The sequence below is a fragment of the Pyrus communis genome, chromosome 1, assembly GCF_963583255.1.
Source record: "Pyrus communis chromosome 1, drPyrComm1.1, whole genome shotgun sequence".
NCBI lineage: Eukaryota > Viridiplantae > Streptophyta > Magnoliopsida > Rosales > Rosaceae > Pyrus > Pyrus communis.
The window spans coordinates 40,733,011-40,752,286 of NC_084803.1; the positions used below are offsets into that span (position 1 = coordinate 40,733,011).

Below are 19,276 nucleotides of genomic sequence, written 5' to 3' on the forward strand. Positions count from 1 at the left end.
AGCTCAGAGAGAAAAAGAAGAACGGACAGAAACAAAAATAGAAAATAATTCACTTTTGGTATTATTTTAATAGCAGTTAAGCAAAGCAAAGAGCTGAGTTTGAGTTGAGTGTGAGTGTGAGTCCAAAGCAGATGCAACGGGCAGCCGGCGGAAGCAGTGGCGGCGAAGTGAGTCGAGGAGGAGGCGGACTCGGGCGGTTCAGCTCCGCCCCAGCCACATGGTTAGAAGCGCTGCTTGAAGAGGACGAAGAGGACCCACTGAAGCCCACCCAGTGCTTGACTGAGCTTCTTGCTGACAACACACCTTGTACGACGGTGGATCCAGCGTTGTATGAGGCTGCAGATGGGTATCTTAGTCGTCAGCATAGCTCACCCGCTGATTTTAATGTCGGCGGTGGCGGGTCGGGGGGATATTTCTCGGGGTTTGGAATTCCGGGCCACCTCGACCTTGCGTCGTCGTCGTCGTTGTCCCCAAACAGCTCTTCTTCCTCTGCTAATAAGAGGGTTCGGGAGCAGCACCAGTTTTCCTCCGACTCACATGTGGTCAGTTTTTTATTTTTTATTTAATATAGTGTTTGGTTATTAATTTGTTAATCTGGTTTAATTCATTAATTAATCAAAATTAAAATTTGGTAATCTGGGTTAATTTGTGAAATGGCAGAAAGTGGAGGAAGGTGGGTTGGAGGATTCGGTGAGTTGCAGGGTGAGGGCCAAGCGTGGTTGTGCTACACATCCCAGGAGCATTGCTGAAAGGGTTTGTAATTATTTCCATTAGCGTAACTTAATCACTCGTTAACTACACACTAATTGTATATATTTCTCCAGAATTTTGAAAGTTGTAGGAATTTATTTATATTAATTAGTAAAGATTTCAAACTTAATTTTGTGGGTTAATTCGTAATATTATAGGTCCGGAGGACTAGGATCAGTGACCGCATAAGGAAGCTACAAGAGCTGGTGCCCAACATGGATAAGGTACATACATACACCCTCCAAGATTCCTCCTTTTCAGTTTCCTTTTTTCGTTTTTAGTGTCGTTAGGGCGCGCCGGTTTTCTGCACATTTTGGTTCTTCTAGTTCTGCAATGCAGACATACTTGAAACAAGTCTTAGGGCGCCGGTAAAGTATATGATTGATGCATTCATTACTATATAATAAACCTTTATATATGTTTAATCTGGGCAATAACTATCTAGTTTAAGACAAATTTTTAGAATCCGTAACACGACTAAGTTGCATCAACTTTCCTTTAAGCGTCGTGGATGCTTGTTTGAAAATTACATCAATGTAGAAGATGAAAACCAAGGTTGGTGGGTAAAGGATGCTTGTTTGAAAAGTACATCAATGTAGAAGATGAAAACCAAGGTTGGTGGGTACAACACTTTTCAAGTATGTGTGGTTTCTACAAAAAAATAATCCCCGTGATAGGTCATCGGTTTATGAAGGGTTCTGCATCAAATTTAATGGTTAATAAGCATTTAAAAGACTTCTTGTGTACTTTCGTATTTTGCAACTTCTTAGTTTTTTATTGAGATGCAAAGTTATCATGATCTGCAGTAAACTGTAAGCACCCATTGTATTTCAAATTAGCACTGTTCTTATTTTGTCATCCTGGGGGTTAAATTCGGCTTCCAGCTAGTGAGATATGTTTGGAGCTTCTGTATGATCAGAATATTAAATATATGGTCAAAGATAATGGCATACTTAAAAATCAGGAAGCGTGATTCGTGATTAAAGCTTAGAAAATTTAAATCTATAAGGTTAAAAACTTTTTTGGCGCTCTGAAAAATGATATGTAATTATGCTTCTTGCCATCAACATAGGGTAACAAGTTAGGACTTAATTTTACTGACAAGGACAATCTCCTTTAGATAAGAAAAAGTCAGTCAAGAAAATTACAATAATATGACAAAAGTACAGTAAAACATTTTTCCAGATAGAGGTTGCAAGTACTCTTTGGCTTGGGAGCTATTTAGATAGAGTTTCTCTACACACGGTAATCATTGCTATAATGCTGATGTGATATCAATGCTTTTATTGCTTCAAACTGAATCACTTGAATCTCGTATTGAAGAATTTGAGAGAATGAAATCCTTTAAGAGAGTAGCACTTGAGCATTTTTCATTGTATGGGACAAATGTTATGTGAGGGAATAAGTTGCATGGTTGCGGCCTGCGGGTGGAGCCATTAGCAGAGAGATTATTGAAAAGAATATGTATAAGTTGGTGAACATAGTGTTATTTGGGCCGTTGGTCTCACTTGATTATGGAGAAAGTTATTTAGGGAGGCAAGGTTGACTTTTATGATTGATTCCCTAGTCATGCATACTTTATAAACGAGAGAGGTTGTGCCTTCAGTGGAGCAGAAAAGGTGCAAATATGATGGAGCTGATGCATTTTGAACATTTTTGTATAAAGGAATGCAAGGATTTTGAAGGAGTACGAGGAGAGGAGGTATCCTTTTTGTGGGGACGAGTGTGTTGTTTGGCATTATAGTGGGCGTCGGTTTCTAAATAGTTTCTGCAATTTATTGAGATTATCGTGTGTGATGAAATTTTTACTTTTCATAAATAAAATTTCACCAGGTGACCAATAAGGAATGCATGGTAATTCACCCTTGAATTTTTACAATTTATTGAGATTATAGTTTCTACATATTAAACTTGAGTCCCATTCTCTTGGTCGCCTGGTGACCAAGGATGCATGGTCACTCGCCCTTGATTAGATATCAAGGGTTGAGATTAGAACGTTAAAGGCATATCCAACCCTTGATATCAAATTCAAGGGAGAATGACCATGCATTCCTTATTGACCAGGTGACCAAAAAACATTTCTGTATAAAACTCTGTGTCTTTAGAATCCCATACCCTAGAATTTGTAGAACTATCTTAAAACTTTGCACAAAGAATAGAAACAAGAAGATATTTTGAATAACTTCAAAATCTGAAAATTGTGTATGTGAATTTTGTCAAAATTTATCATGTGTTTATGAAACTAAGCGGACAATAGCTTACAATTGTTTGATGGGGTGCTTCTGTTGATTTTCCTTGCAGCAAACTAATACTGCCGATATGTTAGACGAGGCAGTGGAGTATGTGAAGTTTCTTCAGAAGCAGATTCAGGTATTATTCCTCTGAGGAGACAATTGGGAAAGATTTGAACGGAAAAAATTTACATTAGCTTTTCCTTTCTTGCTCCATCTTTTGAATAAGATGTTATGTCTGTCTGCGGTGTAATTGAGGTAATTGAAGGGAAGTTGCATACTAAAAAATTCGAAACATGCCAGGAACTTTTGGAGGATCAACGCAGGTGCAAATGCATAGCTAAGGAATGATCAGAAGGTACCCGAAATGCCTCTTACTGTCCTACTGTTTAGTGTAATTACTAGATATATTAATTTCAGCCAAGGTTCATCATGCTGGTGGCCTGTTGATAACGATTCCTAAGAGACTTACCTAGTAATTCGAGATACACCATTTTCTATGTTGCATTCTTCTGCAATATATAGATGTAAGAGTGCCATACCTAGATTCCATGATTCCGCGCTTAGCTGCTTCCACTTGGAAAAGTTCAATCAGTATGATTTTGGTTGTCGCTTCCAAGGAAACAGATTATTATTGTAGTTGTACATTAGAATGGCAAGATTTTTTATTTTATTTTGTTCTTAACACGCTTCATGTATGCATCTGTAATGTTTACTTTCGTGTATCTAAATGTTTATATTCATAAAGTTTTCTGTTCCGTGATGGAGCTATATAATTAGTAAATCGCTTGTGAAATTCTCGGAGCGGTAATTATATTCAGTTACCTTGTAGCATAGTGATATTGAGATTCGATGTGTATGTTGTCATCGGAATAAAGGAGGATTCAGGTGAGAGACTATCAACCTGCACATGGCTGATGATTGTTTTAAATACCACAACGAAGCCTTATTCCACTAAGTGCAATCAACTGTATGAATTATTTGAAATCAGCCAATTAACCCCCCCCCCCCCCCCCTATCATATTCAATGAAATTTCATCAACTTTGCCATCAAATACTGGCATGACTTTAACCCTCAAGTGGGAATCGGGTGCTAGGATTTGACGGCAAAGAGGATGAATTTCATCGAATCTAATGGTGAGGCATTAAAATTGGCTAATTTCATATAGCTCAGGGAGTTATTTTACCAAAAAAATTAGTTTTAAGGGTCAGTTTCAGCTAGAGTAATAGTTTAGGAGGTCTAACGGCAGTTTAGTCTTTTGGAGCTTGATGTACAGAAGAGAGCATACGCTAGCTGTTGGCTCGTACATGAACAGAAATTTGTTACCATAATTAGATGATTTCTGATAATTTCAGCAAATTGCACAAAGTTTGGAATAAAAACCCATATAGAGTAAGAAATGTACGGTCTATTCGATAACTACTTAGTTTTTAGTTTTTATATTTTGGTTAGATATGAAAAACAAATACGAGGGAGAATGAGAGATGAATAAGGAATATATGATGAGTTGCGGGAAGGATGCGGAACAAATGCACATGGCGATCCTCATTTCAGTAAGAAAAGAAAACTTCATATGCATTCATTTGTTACAAGCCGTAAGTATATAAAACTAAAATTTTGAATTAGACTTGCGGAGTTGGTTAAGAGTGTTTGCCCTTGCGCAACTCGTCTCGAAATCCAAATGCGAAAATGCGAACCCAAAACTTGCACAGTTATGTAATGCTACTAACAAAGTTGACCAAGTTTCTGGTGGACGAACCAGTCTCTCCCAAAGCAGCCAAAGCCATCTCCCCCATTTTCTTGCACCTCTCTCGAAGCAATCTTCCTCCTTCCGACTCCATCAACTCCCTCACTCTCCTCTCCACTTCTTCCGCGTTCACGAACCCATCTTCCTCATCTCTCTGCTCCACCCCGATCGCCATTTCCATGTCCGTCACCAGAACATTCCTGTTCATATGCTGCTCCGCGTAAAGCGGCCAAGCAATCATCGGCACCCCCGCAACCACTGCTTCCAGTACCGAGTTCCATCCGCAATGTGTCACGAACCCACCAACTGATTCCTTCTTCAACACCACCACCTGCGGCGCCCATGACTTCATTACCATCCCCCTGTCTGCCGTCCTCTCCAAGAACCCTTCTGGCAACACAGCCTCCAAATCAAAGTCGTCAACTCCATGGACCTGCTTTGTTTTCTCTTCAAGCGGCGGCTTCTTCACCACCCACATGAACCTCTGCCCGCTCGCCTCCAAGCCGTTCGCTATCTCCTTCAGTTGAACAGCCGGGAAGGATCCCCTGCTTCCGAAACAGAGAAACAGCACGCTTCGACTTGGCTGCTTATCGAGCCATGACAAGCAGTCCTCCTCCTCGGCCGCAGCTGCATCGTTACTCAATTCTTTCTCTTCGTCAATCAATGGACCAACGTAGTACACAGGCGGAGTTGGCCCATCAGGAACACACAGGCCTCCAGCAATCGCCTGGAGGATAGTAGGTGGCTCGAGCTCTTCGAACGTGTTGACGACGATTCCGTTGGATTTGGGAAGATGTGAGCAGAAATAGATCATGTCCGAATAAGCAGGGTCGTTCCGGTCGAGCACCGGTTCGACCATGTGTATAGCCTTCAGAGGGGACTTCCATCCGGGGAATTCGAAAACGGTGTCGCGGAGGTCTTTGAAACTGTCGGTGGTTTGCTCATCGATCTTGGGAAAATACAAAAAAGCAGCAAGAACTGCGGCACCAGAAGTGTGGAAGTAGTATGTTGGGATGTTGAATTCCTTCCCGATGGGAAGAGCGGAGGTGCAGAAGAGGTCGATGACGAAAGCGCGAACGGCGGCGGATTTAGAGATTTCTTGGAGGGCACGGCGGACGTGGGGATCGTTCTGGCGGATAAAGTCGAACATGATTGCGGCGCCGCTTATGTTTGGGGTAATTTTATTGGTGACGCGAGGGAATTGGCGGAAGGAAATGGAAGGGTGGGAATGGGAGATGCGGCGGATGTAGGCGGGGATGCTAGTGGTGTCGACAACGCTGCCGCAGGTGTAGAGAATGGTGATGGATAATTTGTGGGGGCCGTAGCGGTGGACGATGAGCTTGCCCAGCTCCACCATGGAGACGATGTGCCCCATCCCCGGAGCTGCGTACAGCACAATGGCGTCTCCCATGGCGGCGGCTACGACTGCTGGTGGTAGTTATGATTTGTTTGTGTCGCGTTTTGTGCTGCAATTTGAAGTGATTTGAGAACAGAAATTCAACTGAAGAGAATTAATGTTGGTGAATGGCCCGTGCGCCCCAACCAATTTGTTGGGAGGAAAACAATAAGTCTTGTTAGGAGGAAAACAATAAGTCAATAAAAAAGACAAGGAAGTTGACCATGATTTGTTTTTTGTTTTTTTTTTTTTTTTTTTTTTTTTTTGGTAGAAAACTGGGAATTGTATTACCCGGGCTAAGAAGCCAAAACAGGGAGAGCCTACCGCGAGGCAAGCAAACATCACAACAAAAGAAAAACCGGACAGTAGAGGGAGTTACAAGGAAGGCATCATAGCCACGCTACTCCGTCGTCCATGATTTGTTTGTCTTTCTATTTTTATTTTTATTTGTTATCTTGTTTTCTAATATAGTATTACGATTGGTCAAGAGATGTGCCACGTATTTTTCTTTTTAGTCATGAATTGAACAAAACATTTGTGGATTAAAATTGTTAAATTTATACAGCTGTCACTTAGTTTAATTACGATTGTCTCAACTTTTATTTAGGACTATTAGGGTGTGTTTGTTTCCCTTCACTAGGTCTCACTGGACTAACAATTAGTCCAATCCCTTGTTTGTTATTTGTGTGGACTAACTTAAGTGGGACTAAGTTTCACTCGTCCGGATTGGAGGCCTCACTAAATGGTCTTAGCGAGACCCCCCAAAACTCATGGGCCTGCTAAGAGCGTCTCTCTCTCGCGTTCTCGTCCTCGCCTTTCGAAGCTACTCAATGTCGTCGTCTTCCTAGCGTCCTCAACCATTTTCGACCCCGATGACGACGGCATCCAATAAATCAGAAACGCCTCTCTCTCAACACACCTACCCTTCACGATCTAGCAACCACCAAAAACCCTAAATCCCCAAATCAGATAATCCTTCGAATTCCCACTCAATCCCTATTAGACCCTAATCGAATGGTCGAGCCCTAATGTTCAAAGATTTTGCCTTTTTTGTTGGAAATTTTTTTGTTATTGTGATGAACGTTTGGGGTTCTGGATGCATGTTTGATTCCAGTTGTGGTTGCAGAAAGTCCGAAAATTAGTTGATTTTATATCCTCCCATCTTAGTCCGACACTGCACCAAACGTTTCACTAAGTTAGTCCAACTTAGTCTATTCTAAGCCAATCCAGCTTAGTCCCTGAAGCTAGTCCAATCCGAGATAGTTCGGTGCAACAAACGCACCATTAGACGTTGCAGCAACTCCGGTCTGGTTTATGTTGCTTGAGATTAGAGTTTTTTTGTTGTTTGTTATCGCAGCATACGGGCCTAAGTTTGTGAGGGTCTCCCGTTGTATCTTGGGTTCTTACTCTCACTTTACTTGGGCCTTTTACTTTATTTGCTGTTATTTATTGGGTTCCTTTTGGGCCTTATGCTAATTTTTATTGTAATGAAAGTTCTATTTACCAACAAAAAATGTGAAAACATAAGAGCTAATCGAGTTTCTAGAGAGGAGTGAGGATTAAATCGAGTTTTAGAAGATAAAGTGCCATCAAACCTAGTTTTATGAGGCGTAGCTAAATTAAACCTATGTTATTACATTTTTACCCATCCACATCAGCTACTTTAACGACTATTTGACAAAATAAAAAATAAAAACATAGTAAAGTCGAACGAATTTTAACCTTTAAAAAGTAAATTGTGACTTTTGAATTATATTGAGTGTATGATCAAAATTAAATTATATAAAGCGTAGCTAAACATAAGTTACATAACCCATACATTTTCAGTTGGTCAAATTTTTTTATATTCATTTTTTAATATACCTTAAAGTAATTATTAAATTATTCCAATCTAATCTTTTTACTAACAGTAACTCCGCCCCTAAAATATCCCTGGGCTATTACTCTCTAAGTTATTGAGGAAGGCAATTACTCTCTTTAGTGAACATTAGTTGTTAAAGTGCATCTCAACCTGTAAACTAAATAACGCAGGCAGTATTTAAACATTATTTTTTTATAAAGTAATATAAGATAATTTTATTATAATTTTGGATAGGAGTGGCTCGAACTGACACACCCCGATCAAGATCAGAGCATGATGGCCGTCACGTGGAAGTGACGTAACCATGTGCACAGTGCGGAAGCTAATAAAAGTACGAATAAATAAAAACCAGCTTTACACAAGGTAAGAGCATACATGTGCAAGCGTAAGTGTGAAAAACAAAGTTCAGAGCTCGAAGACCTAATGCAGTCCAGGAGAAACAACACTACAAAAACACACCCCAAAGGTGGTCCTACACTGGTGATGATCTGTCAGATATGCCGGGGAAATCCTCTGGGAAGCCACCACAAGTACTAGCCAACTAGAACATGGAGGGGCGCAAAACAAAAAGTGTGAGTGGGCAAAAACAAAGCTTTTCAAAAACCATTTCATAAACAAGTTATAACCCCTCGCCGTAAAACCTGTATACTTCCTAGAAAAGTAGAATATACATATATATATAAGTCATGCTCAGAAATATGCCATGCCAAATGCCTCGAATAAATGCAAGTGCTCAGGAAAATGTCAAAATCAATGCCATGAAATCTGTCAGCCGGAGTCACCTAACGTGACCTGTACGGCTGAATCTAGAGCTCAAATCTCCATCTCACTAACTATATCTGCACACGAGTCGGAACCACCTAAAGTGGTCTGTACGATAGGACTGGGTGTAATATAAGTACGCTCAAGTGCTACGATCACGTGAAGGCTGGGTGAATAATCGCGGGTCACCTACGAGTCGGAACCATCTAAAGTGGTATGTACGACAGGACTGTGCACCTAACTTGGATTCAAGATGAGCGTGTGGTGCGGGAGGTGAACATCACGTGAAGGACTGTGCCCAACTCTGGGCGGGAGCACTAACACCGGGGGTGTAGGTTATGAGCTCTCTATGCATCTCAAACCACTACTGAATATAAGCATAAACCATACTCACCTGGCACTTACCTGTGTGCCCGCAACACCAACATATATATATATATATATATATAGGCTACTAACAATGCATAAACAAACGGCAAACATAATGCATGGCATAAAAACGTATAAACGTTTCAATTCATTTTCTGGGAAAAGCATAAGTATACAGGTATTTATGGAAAACCAAAAGCCCACTCACTGGTATGTAGAAGGGTCGTAACCCCTTTGCCTCGAGTGACCACGCTCGTCCTCGGGATAGGTCTCACCTATATGCGAAACAACTATAAAAACGTTAATTTTAAAACACATAACCAACATCACGAAATAACTTCTCATACAATGCTCAAATGGGGTGTATGAATACACCAACGTGATTTACTCAACCTCAGGAACAACCCCATATTTTTAGAAAAATTTTCCACCGCCGCACGCGTCCCCACGCGCCGGCCACGCGCAGGCACGTGCCTAGCACACTGACGGCGTCAGTTAACGCCGTCAGGAATATTTCGTTAACTCTGACGGATTCCGTTAGCGCCGTTAGGAATATTCCGTCCAAACTGACGGAATATTCCGTCATCTTCTTCGGCGAAGCTCCGGCGCCGTCGCCGGCGCCGGAAAACCAGGAAAACTTTAAAACCTTGTATCTCACTCGTTTTTCAACCAAATTTCACAAAATTGGTACCAAAATGAAGCTTACAACAAGAGGAACAAATCCATACAACTTTCAAGCACTAAAACACACGGAATCTCGCCAGGAAAACACCACCAACTCCGGCCAACTTTGTAACTCACGATCCCGACGTCCAAAACCTTCAAACGAACCACCCCGAGCCTCCTAAGGACCTCACCAAGCTTCCTACAAGCTTGAAATTCCCAAAAACACAAGAATTAATGTGTGCATGAACAATGACCAAATCAGGGTATCCCAAGTTCGACGTGAAAACGAAGGTATCCTTACCTGAAATGGGTATGGTTGAACTCCCAAGGACCTCACGAGCACGAATATGTAATTTGTTTCCTTGATTTGTGAAGGTTTGGATGGTTTTGGTTGTGTCCGTACATGTGGGGATAGAAATGGGAGAGAGAGAGAGAGAAAAGGACAGGGTACGGGACAGGGAAAGGGGTGAGGGGATGTGGGAATGTGTGTGTGGTCCAGAACCAGCCAAACAAAACCCAAAACAACCACACAACGAAACCAACAATAATAGGGGCAAAATCATCATTTCACCCCCTACGGTTCGAAAATCCGGAACGGGCTGTCACACGAACCGTCTTCCAAAGTTCTCACAACTTTTGCTCATTACTCGTAATCAGGACATGAGTGGCTCGACCCCTGCATCACACAATATAAGATCTTAAATGACTGACCAATCTGAACCTGCATTATTAGTCATTTTTTTGCAAATATGAAAACTTTGAGAGAAAGATTGGTTGAAAGTACTTGAAAATATTGAATCGTGGTATAAGGTGGAAGAGCATAGTTAGGTATTTAGAGGAAAAAATTATAATTTTTTTGTATTTTTTAATATATTTTTTAACTTAATTAATATGGACCATTTTATTACAAAAAAATAAAAATAAAAAAAAATAAAAATTGAAATCCAACAGCTCAGATTGTGACACGTAATATAACGGTAACAATTCCAATTTTTTTTATTTTTTTCAAGTACGGAAATTCTAACGGTCTAGATTGTGATACATCACCTAGCTGTTAGGGTTGAATTTTCAAATTTTTTTTACAGCCAGTGGAAATCCAACACCTTAGGTCACGCCACGTCGCTCCAAAATTCGGAGTCGTTAGTGCGCCTGCACGCAAACCCCACTCCTGAAATCGTGTCGGCTGATGCGCCTTAACTCACGAGTGTAATTCACACACTCGACGCAATAAAAAATATATATATGAAACGTGACTAACGCACATTAGCCTAACATCACTACGCCTCAGTCTCTAGGTCAGTCAATTCAGGCATGGGCACTGTGTCGGATTTCTAGGAATTAACAGAGGAGTTGGGCTACGATGTTCCAGGAGCACCCATAATTTGTGGCAAGATGCGTTCTTGGTTGTGATGGAGGAGTAGGGTGTAGGAAGATGAACATAATTTGACAGCCCTTTTTTTTATGATTTGAAAAAATTAATTACTTTTTTAATGTTCTACTATTTAGTCCAACACTTCATCAAACGCTTCACTAACTTAGTCTAACTTAGTCTATTCTAAGTCAGTCCAACTTAGTCCCTGAAGCTAATCCAGTTCGAGATAGTTTGGTGCAACAAATGCACCCTTTGAGCCTTAAGCCATCTCCAACTGACCTAGTCAAAGGGCCATATGACAAAATATAGCCCCGTTTTGACACAAAACTAGTCTCCAACCAAGGGTTGGGCCATAAAATAGCCACAAGATTTGCCAGCTAGCCAAAGGAAGTCAACCCACCCGATTTGAGGGGCCTAATCTGCACAGCCATTTGCTAGTTGACGTCAACTAGCCGTTAGATTTTGAATTTATTTTTATTTTTTTACTTTAGAATGAAATTTTTAAATAACTAAGCTATTTCTACACATTGTCTCATATTATTTTTCACCTTTCAATACTATCTTACCACATTTTATTTCAATTCTTCACACTCTTTCAACTCCTAATTTGTTGTAATCTTTAATATCTAAGTTGTTAACATGTAAGTAAAATTAAAATATTTAATAACACGAAACTCAAACAACATTTCACCAATTGTCTCCCTTTTTAAAAGAAAAAAAAACTTAAACAACATTTAGCGACACGTGTCATTCAAAATCATATTCGAAAAATTATTGAGATTCTATAATACAATTAACCAATAAATTAAAGAACAAATTTAAAATAATAAATTATTGAGGGAGCTAAAAAATAGTCCTAGTTGGAGATGGGTTTTGTGTCAAAATGGACTATGTTTTGGTTTATTGCCATCTAGAGCACTCGGTTGGAAATGGTATATAAATATAGTCTAACATTGTTTATTAAAAAATAATTTCTTACAAGATTATAACATGGATAGAGAGTTAGAGATGGCCTTAGCTCACTTAAGGCCGGTTCGCACGTTTGCGGGCTAAAAAGAAGTCCTTTTGAGTTTGGACTTTGGACCATGGCTCGAGAAGAGAAGGCTAAATTTCAATAGCTTTATGGAGCGGCTGATTGAAAAGCACGGGAAAGAAGACGACGGCCGTCGCCATGTCGTCGTAGAATCGCAATCGCTGTCGACTTAAATCATGTTGCTCCATAAATCAAGGCCCCTAAAACCTGAGCGTCCTCTTTCCATTCAATTTTTCGACCCTCTGGTTTCCAATGGCCAAGTAAAAGAACCCGGTATGTTGCCTCAAACTGCACCGGCTCCACAGCAGTGCTCTCAACTTTACCATCCCAACTATTCTCTCGACAATGTTGCCTACACAAAACTTGTCCAACACGCTACCAAAACTGGGTCTTCATGGCAAACTTGCCCACGCCCACATCATCAAAACCTCCTTTAAGCCATGTATGTTTTTGCTCAACAATCTTCTCACCATGTACTCGAGGCTCAGAGAATTCGACGGTGCACGCCACCTGTTCGACAGAATGCCCAGGCGGAATCTCATTTCGTACAACTCCTTGATTTCTGGATATAACGAGGTGGGTCTGTTTGATAAGGCAATGGGTGTTTTTAACGAAGCCAGAATGGCTGTTTTAAAACTTGATAGGTTTACTTATGCCGGTGCTTTGAGTGTGTGTGGTCAAACCGTTGATTTTGAGCTGGGTAAGCTGGTTCATGGATTGATAGTCGTCAATGGATCGGGCTCAGAAGTTGTTATGACCAATTCTCTTATTGATATGTACTCCAAGTGCGGCCCAGTTGATCATGCTAGGAATTTGTTTCAGAGTTCGGATAACTTGGACCATGTCTCATGGAATTCCTTGATTGCTTGCTATGCTCGAATTGGTGCTAACGAGGAAACATTGACCACTCTAGTGAAAATGCATCAGGGTGGGTTACCTATACACTGGGGAGTGTCCTCAAGGCGTGTGGCAAAACTCTTGACAATTCAGGACTATTTGGGAAAATACTTCATGGATACACGGTCAAACTGGGGTTGGACTTGGATGTTGTAGTAGGAACGGCATTGCTTGATATGTATGCAAAGACTTGTGGCTTAGGTGAGGCGATACAAATATTCAAATTCATGCCTTACCGCAATGTTGTTTTGTATAATGCCATGATTGCAGGGTTCCTCCAAATAGAGACCTTTTCTTATGGACATGCAAACGAAGTGTTCAATCTTCTATCAGAGATGCAAAGGCCAGGAATCAAGCCATCAACGTTTACTTTCTCAATTATATTGAGAGCTTGTAAATCGGTTGAAGCTCTTGAGTACGGGAAACAAGTTCACTCTCAAGTCTACAAGTATGACCTACAGGGAGATGAATTCATTGGAAGTTGGCTTATTGATTTCTACTCTTCTTTAGGTTTATCTGATTATGCATTGAGATGCTTTAACTTAACTCCTAGGCTAGATATTGTCTCGTGGACATCCATGGTTGCAGGTTATATCCAAAATGGGGAAATTGAAAGTGCATTTGATTTATTTTATAGACTCTGGGAATCTGGAATGAAGCCTGATGAATTCATAATATCAAGCATGATGGGTGCGTGTGCTGATTTGGCTGCAGCAAGATCTGGAGAGCAGATCCAAGGATATGCTGCAAAAGCTGGATTTGGGAAATTCACTGTTGTTCAAAATTCACAGATATGCATGTATGCAAAATCTGGAGACATTGATTCTGCTAATTTGGCCTTTACAGAGATGGAGAATCCTGATGTGGTTTCCTGGTCCGTGATGATATGTAGCAAAGCACAACATGGATGTGCAAATGAAGCCTTGAATCTTTTTTAGTTGATGAAGACTTGTGGAATTGCACCCAACCACATCACTTTCCTTGGAGTTCTGACTGCATGCAGTCATGGAGGGCTTGTAGAAGAAGGTTTACGATAGGTTATAGAAACTGAAAATTTAAATTTCTTTGCTTTTGTTTGATTTGAAATAAAAATCATAAAGATAAGGAAACAAGATTAAATAACTCCATTTTCCTTCTCAAAGTTTCTGGGAAAAATATGTGAAATATGATACAAAGTATGTATATTTGTAAGAATTTCCCTACGTATTCTTCAAGGAACCAAATACAGTAACATAAACAATTTCCCTCCATTTTCCTTCTTCACACATCTCTTGTTCTTTCTTTTAGTTCAAATCTTTTTGAAAGTGAAACAAACTTCATCTTATGCTTCTCGCTCCTTGTTTTTTGTTCACAATTCACCAATGGTTAATATTCTGCTCTTCAGTTTTTTCAATTTTCCTGAATTTGGGACTTGGTTGGGAAAGTAAGAGGTGATAAGTTGCATGGAACTGAAATTAACAATAGCGTAGGTAATCCATCTAAGAAGTAATAAAGGGAAGAAAGGGTGGAAGAACTCTGCTTAAAAAAGAAAACAGAACTCCTCAAAACATTGTCGAAGTTTTGGAGAGGATAACGAGATTATAACTAATTCCACATTCGAGGGTGTGGGGCGCAACCAAGTTGATGCCGGAGTTGATTCTGATGAGATGGTGGGAGTCGTTGACGACAACCAAGGCTAATTTGGAATCCGGAGGTGTAGTAATTCAACCAATTCAAAATAAACTTTGTGAGCAGAGAGCATAGTGTTGATGACACAGGTAATCGTATACACCTTCAGTATTGTTCCAAATGTACCTTTATTTTCGTTTACCCGAATAAACATAGTTTTCATCTTTCAGTTATGCTCATAGCAAAGGTGTTTTAGGTTAAGATAATTTTCACTTCGATGTGTAATTTAAACAGTATTATGACTCTTCGAACGGTTTACAAGGGCAAATCACTCGTAAGATCACAGTATGCCCCTGTTCATTCCGAAGCTTAGTCACCTTCTATGGAATAACTAACGGCTTCAAATGATCGAAGACTAGTCCTTTCTTGTAGGCATATTTCAAAATGCTTGACAGATTCTATTAGATTTTTAACAGTAGAAGGTTCACTGAGAAGGTACAGATTCTTTGATGTTTGCATTCTTTACACATGAGCCAATTTTTTGGTTCAGCAAAACAATCATTCTTTTGGTCAATGACACATCTCAACATCTTTTATTTGGTTACTAAACGGGATCGATCCAAGAATGATTCTAAATGAGAGTGAGTCTTGACGTTACGAACGTGTTGCTCCTCTATGAAATATGTTGAAACAGCCCATTTGCAAAAGTGAAACGGCCTATTTGCAAAAATAAAGTAAGACTGATTACGGTAGACGTTACCCAACCCTCGCAATGCAGAGAGCCTTGTTAGTTTAGGGTATTGATTCATTCACACGCAGTCTGTGTTGGATCTGGACTAAGACGAAGGATCCGATACCCTCATCCAGGCGAAAACGAAAGGAAAAACACAGAAGATGTAGCCAGCGTTAATTCATGTAACTTCACATATGAACAAGTGCTGCATTCTGACCCCATATCTATCATTACAGCTATGGTACAAGTATCGTATCGAAAGTTACCAAAAATATCAACTTTACAAACACAAAAAAGAACAGCATTAAAACACATAATTATCTGCGACAAGCAAAGAGATTCTCCGAATCCAAGTCCTTATCAACAGCATGAACTGGGGAGGTGCTGGGCAAGATACAGAAGATGCCAGCTAAGAGCCATTAGTGATGCGATGTTGAGGAACGACGAATATGTATTTAGCTTCTTCAGCCTCTCACGCATCTCGTTAAGCCTCTCAATATCAGGCTCAACCACCTGTTGCTCCCTCCTCGAGAGTTGTGGAAGCGTCGTGATTGAGGGTTCGCCTTCAGTGGTAGTCCGCTGCTGCTGCTGGCCAGCCTCCCTGCTGATTCTGGCATCAACATGTACTCTCTCTCTTCCTCTTCCTTCTTCCTTCTCGATCTTCATTCTCTCAAACATCACCTGCACGCACATTCTATGCAATGAGAGCAAATACACACGGACCAAGCACACGCGCAAGAGCACAACTGAAATTACTTGGAACACCGCAACAAGACTGAAAATGAAGGCGAATTTAGCAGAGCTGCTAAACAACAATGAAACACGGACACCCAAATTCCATCCAAAACGCCGAGTAATTAACATACAAGGCAATTTTAAAGTATGCCTAGTAGCTATAGAAATCTCTGTCATTTTATAATGCACAAACTCTGAAAAATATAGGGTTCCGGACTCGCGAATTGTTTCAAGTGCTCATGTCGAACTATGAACACAGACGACCAAGAACGTATTGACGATTAACAATCATGCCTGTGAAGGGGATCAGGGAATGGCACACACCAGAGCCAAATCTGCTGGAAGACAAAATCCTCCGAACGATATCACAGCATAAACAAAGTAATTATATCAAAACAATCTACATCAGGATAAAATCATAAGAATATCAGAGCTCTAATTGTTCCGTGATTCCGAAATACAAAATAATAAAAAGCTAGATGTCGATACAAGCATGCCATTAATATAGTATATGAACACCAGACATACAACTTATATATGATTCTAAATAATTTTTTGTTGACGATTACCTTAGTGGATCGAGGCTCCAAGTACATCATATTGAATAAGATCATGGAAAGGGCAGCGATAAGGTTATAGTTCTGCAACATATCCGCCGACTTCCCTCGAAACAACGAGCTTCTATGTCTCCACAGATGACCCAACAATGCCATCCCAACACTATACGCCATGGCCTTGAAATAAACCTTGTAAATCTTGCTCTGTACCATCCCAAACTGCTGCGGCGGCAGACTCCCCGCCAACACGTGGCTCGATGCGAACGTAATCCACATGCACATCCCGTAAGCCGTAGCCAGCCCGAATAGATGCGCCACGGACATCAAACCCTCCAGTAAGTCACCCGATGCTATGGACCTGATCAATGCACCGTACCAGAACTCTCTTCCTTTGTCCCTCAACTGATGCAGCCTCTTCTGGGTCCCACTTTTGATGTCCTCCGCTCCAGCCTTAACCTTACCAGCTGCTTCCTCCGCAGTCTCTTTCGCTTTTTCAGCCAAGTCACTTTTGAGCTCCTCCGCTCCAGCCTTCACCTTAAAAGCTGTTTCCTCCGCAGTCTCTTTAGCTTCTTTTGCTTTTTCCGCCAAGTCACTTTTGAGCTCCCGCGCTCCAGCCTTCACCTTACCAGCTGCTTCCTCCGCAGTCTCTTTCGCATCTTTCGCTATTTCCGCCAAGTGTTCGCGCTGCCTCAACGCATTCCCCTGTATGTCTCCAGCCAACGTGTCCCCCATGTCCTTGGCCATCTTGGAGGCGTTCTTTGCTTTTTCCATTGGATTTCTAGCAGTTTCCTCAACCTCGTGCGCCTCATCCGACACCGTATCTTTCGCCCTCTCGCACACATTTTCGACCGCCTCGCCTACCCTGTGCGCCGCCTCACCTACCTTATGCGCCGCCTCCTTTGCCCCGTGTGCGGTCTCCTTACAAATCTCCTTTTTGGTCTCGATAGCACTTGCAATCTTGTGCTTGCATTTTCCGTAGGCATCGCACATGAGCTCTTTCGGACTGTGACCCTCGCCATGGCCTTGGCCAAAGTTGGCGAGACCAGAGGCGGCTTCCTTGATGTTTTCCATGGAGTTGTCGAACGCCCTAGAAATCTTCGAGGGCGACGATACTTCATTTTCGGAGAAGGAAGAAGCCTCTCTGCGGGGTGGATGGCCGTGTTCCGGCGAGATTGAGACTTTGGTTTTGTGGTGGCCATGCTCGTCGTACTCCACGACAACCACCCTGTGCCCATTTTTGACAATGACTTCCTGATCCCCAGCATGCTGCTGCTGATGACCTTCTTCCCTCTGCTCGTGCCGCTGGGTCTGATCATTTGGTGGGCTTGCAGACGGAGACCACACCCCAGCGGTTACCAGTGAACTCACAACAAGGAACAGAGCCACAAAGTTCATCATTTTCTGGGTTTTGATTTCTGCGTAAGTACGAATCATACGATGATTTCTTGCTTTTTAAAATCACAAACAATATGGTGAGGGTTTTCTTTGTTTGCTCAGTGTTGCAAAACAACGGTGGGAGTGGAATTGGCACTCGTTGTTGGTGTGCTACGTGGCGCTTAGGTGGTTGACACGTACTGCGTTGCGAGAGGAGTTGACACGTGTTCATCTGCATGGCCACGTCGATTGGTTCGTGTCAATTGGACAATGCTTGAGCTATTGGCCATGCTTCCCTAGTATTCCGATCTTGTTTCCAATCGGTGCCTATTTTGAATAGCATAAGGCCTGCACAACAGCTTGTTCTCTCTTTACAAATAACGAATCATGATCTCCTAATTTAATTATTCCTGCAAAAATCATTTTAATCAAAGATCCTTTGATATTTAATCTAAATGTAATACAAATTGACAGGGTAATAATCAGGTAATATTTTTATAATCAATTATCTATTTATGTGATACATTCAAAAAAAATATTCCTGCTCGAAGATCGGCAATGAGACAATTGATACGCACTAAATTGTAAAAGAAATTAGAAAAGAAGGAATTAATGGACCAAGTTTGTTCCTAGAGCAAATACAATTCTTCGGTAACAAATCTGGGTAAGTAGGAGACACGAGATCAAGGGGATATGGCCAATGGTCTCCAATTTTCATTCCTGCTTCAATCCCTATCGTTCATTGTTAGTCAATTGAGCATGATGACTAAAAGCATAAACTGCCAACACGTGGCAAAGTTAACAAAAAAAGAATGGTTTTTTTATCTTCCCACTCTCTCTCCTGCTGCACGACCTTCGCAACGAGAAATTTTTTATTATGACAGCAATATAGGTGGAACATTATGTGTTTTTATGTAAGTGAGAAGTTTTATTTTTTAAGTTATTAAACATATCCTACTATTTGTATAGCAACACGTAATGTACCACCATGTGTCCGTCACACTGAAAAATCTCTCATTCCCAACACCCTCCCATTCTCCCTAATTTTGTGTTCCAAGGGGTAAAACAAGTTCATTCTAGGCAAGACTGGTACAATATAAATTTCATGAACCCAACTACTAGAAGTCTTTTCTGTCAATTCCGAAAATTGGCAAGGCTCATATGGCATAGAGTTTGGATGTGTT

The 19,276-nt window shown here is 41.0% G+C and overlaps 3 protein-coding genes and 1 pseudogene across 3 annotated transcripts; 2 read left to right on the forward strand and 2 right to left on the reverse strand.

Moving 5' to 3' along the window:
• Window positions 1-3,654, forward strand: LOC137711675 (transcription factor bHLH80-like). The gene is made up of 5 exons (XM_068450939.1): window positions 1-542; window positions 661-753; window positions 909-974; window positions 3,052-3,120; window positions 3,285-3,654. Exons 1-5 carry the CDS (start codon window positions 132-134, stop codon window positions 3,330-3,332), a joined length of 687 nt encoding a protein of 228 aa, XP_068307040.1. The 5' UTR covers window positions 1-131; the 3' UTR covers window positions 3,333-3,654.
• An 823-nt stretch (window positions 3,655-4,477) lies between these two features.
• LOC137739853 (UDP-glycosyltransferase 88F3) lies at window positions 4,478-6,250 on the reverse strand. The gene has a single exon (XM_068479580.1). The coding sequence runs from the start codon at window positions 6,138-6,140 to the stop codon at window positions 4,695-4,697; it is 1,446 nt and encodes a 481-aa protein (XP_068335681.1). The 5' UTR covers window positions 6,141-6,250; the 3' UTR covers window positions 4,478-4,694.
• Window positions 6,251-12,235: 5,985 nt separating this feature from the next.
• Window positions 12,236-14,334, forward strand: LOC137712135 (pentatricopeptide repeat-containing protein At3g13880-like; annotated as a pseudogene).
• Window positions 14,335-15,542: 1,208 nt separating this feature from the next.
• On the reverse strand, window positions 15,543-18,116 carry LOC137727892 (uncharacterized). The gene is made up of 2 exons (XM_068466756.1): window positions 16,731-18,116; window positions 15,543-16,107 (listed from the first exon to the last, which is right to left on the reverse strand). The coding sequence occupies exons 1-2, from the start codon at window positions 18,114-18,116 to the stop codon at window positions 15,787-15,789; spliced, it is 1,707 nt and encodes a 568-aa protein (XP_068322857.1). The 3' UTR covers window positions 15,543-15,786.
• Window positions 18,117-19,276: the final 1,160 nt, after the last annotated feature.

Excerpts from the sequence above, each read along its gene's own strand:
- LOC137711675 (XM_068450939.1), top strand. The coding sequence starts at position 132 with ATGCAACGGGCAGCCGGCGGAAGCAGTGGCGGCGAAGTGAGTCGAGGA. Across the intron at positions 543-660 it reads TTTCCTCCGACTCACATGTG|AAAGTGGAGGAAGGTGGGTT; the intron begins GTCAGTTTTTTA and ends GTGAAATGGCAG. Across the intron at positions 754-908 it reads CCAGGAGCATTGCTGAAAGG|GTCCGGAGGACTAGGATCAG; the intron begins GTTTGTAATTAT and ends GTAATATTATAG.
- LOC137739853 (XM_068479580.1), bottom strand. The coding sequence starts at position 6,140 with ATGGGAGACGCCATTGTGCTGTACGCAGCTCCGGGGATGGGGCACATC.
- LOC137727892 (XM_068466756.1), bottom strand. The coding sequence starts at position 18,116 with ATGATGAACTTTGTGGCTCTGTTCCTTGTTGTGAGTTCACTGGTAACC. Across the intron at positions 16,108-16,730 it reads TGGAGCCTCGATCCACTAAG|GTGATGTTTGAGAGAATGAA; the intron begins GTAATCGTCAAC and ends ATGTGCGTGCAG.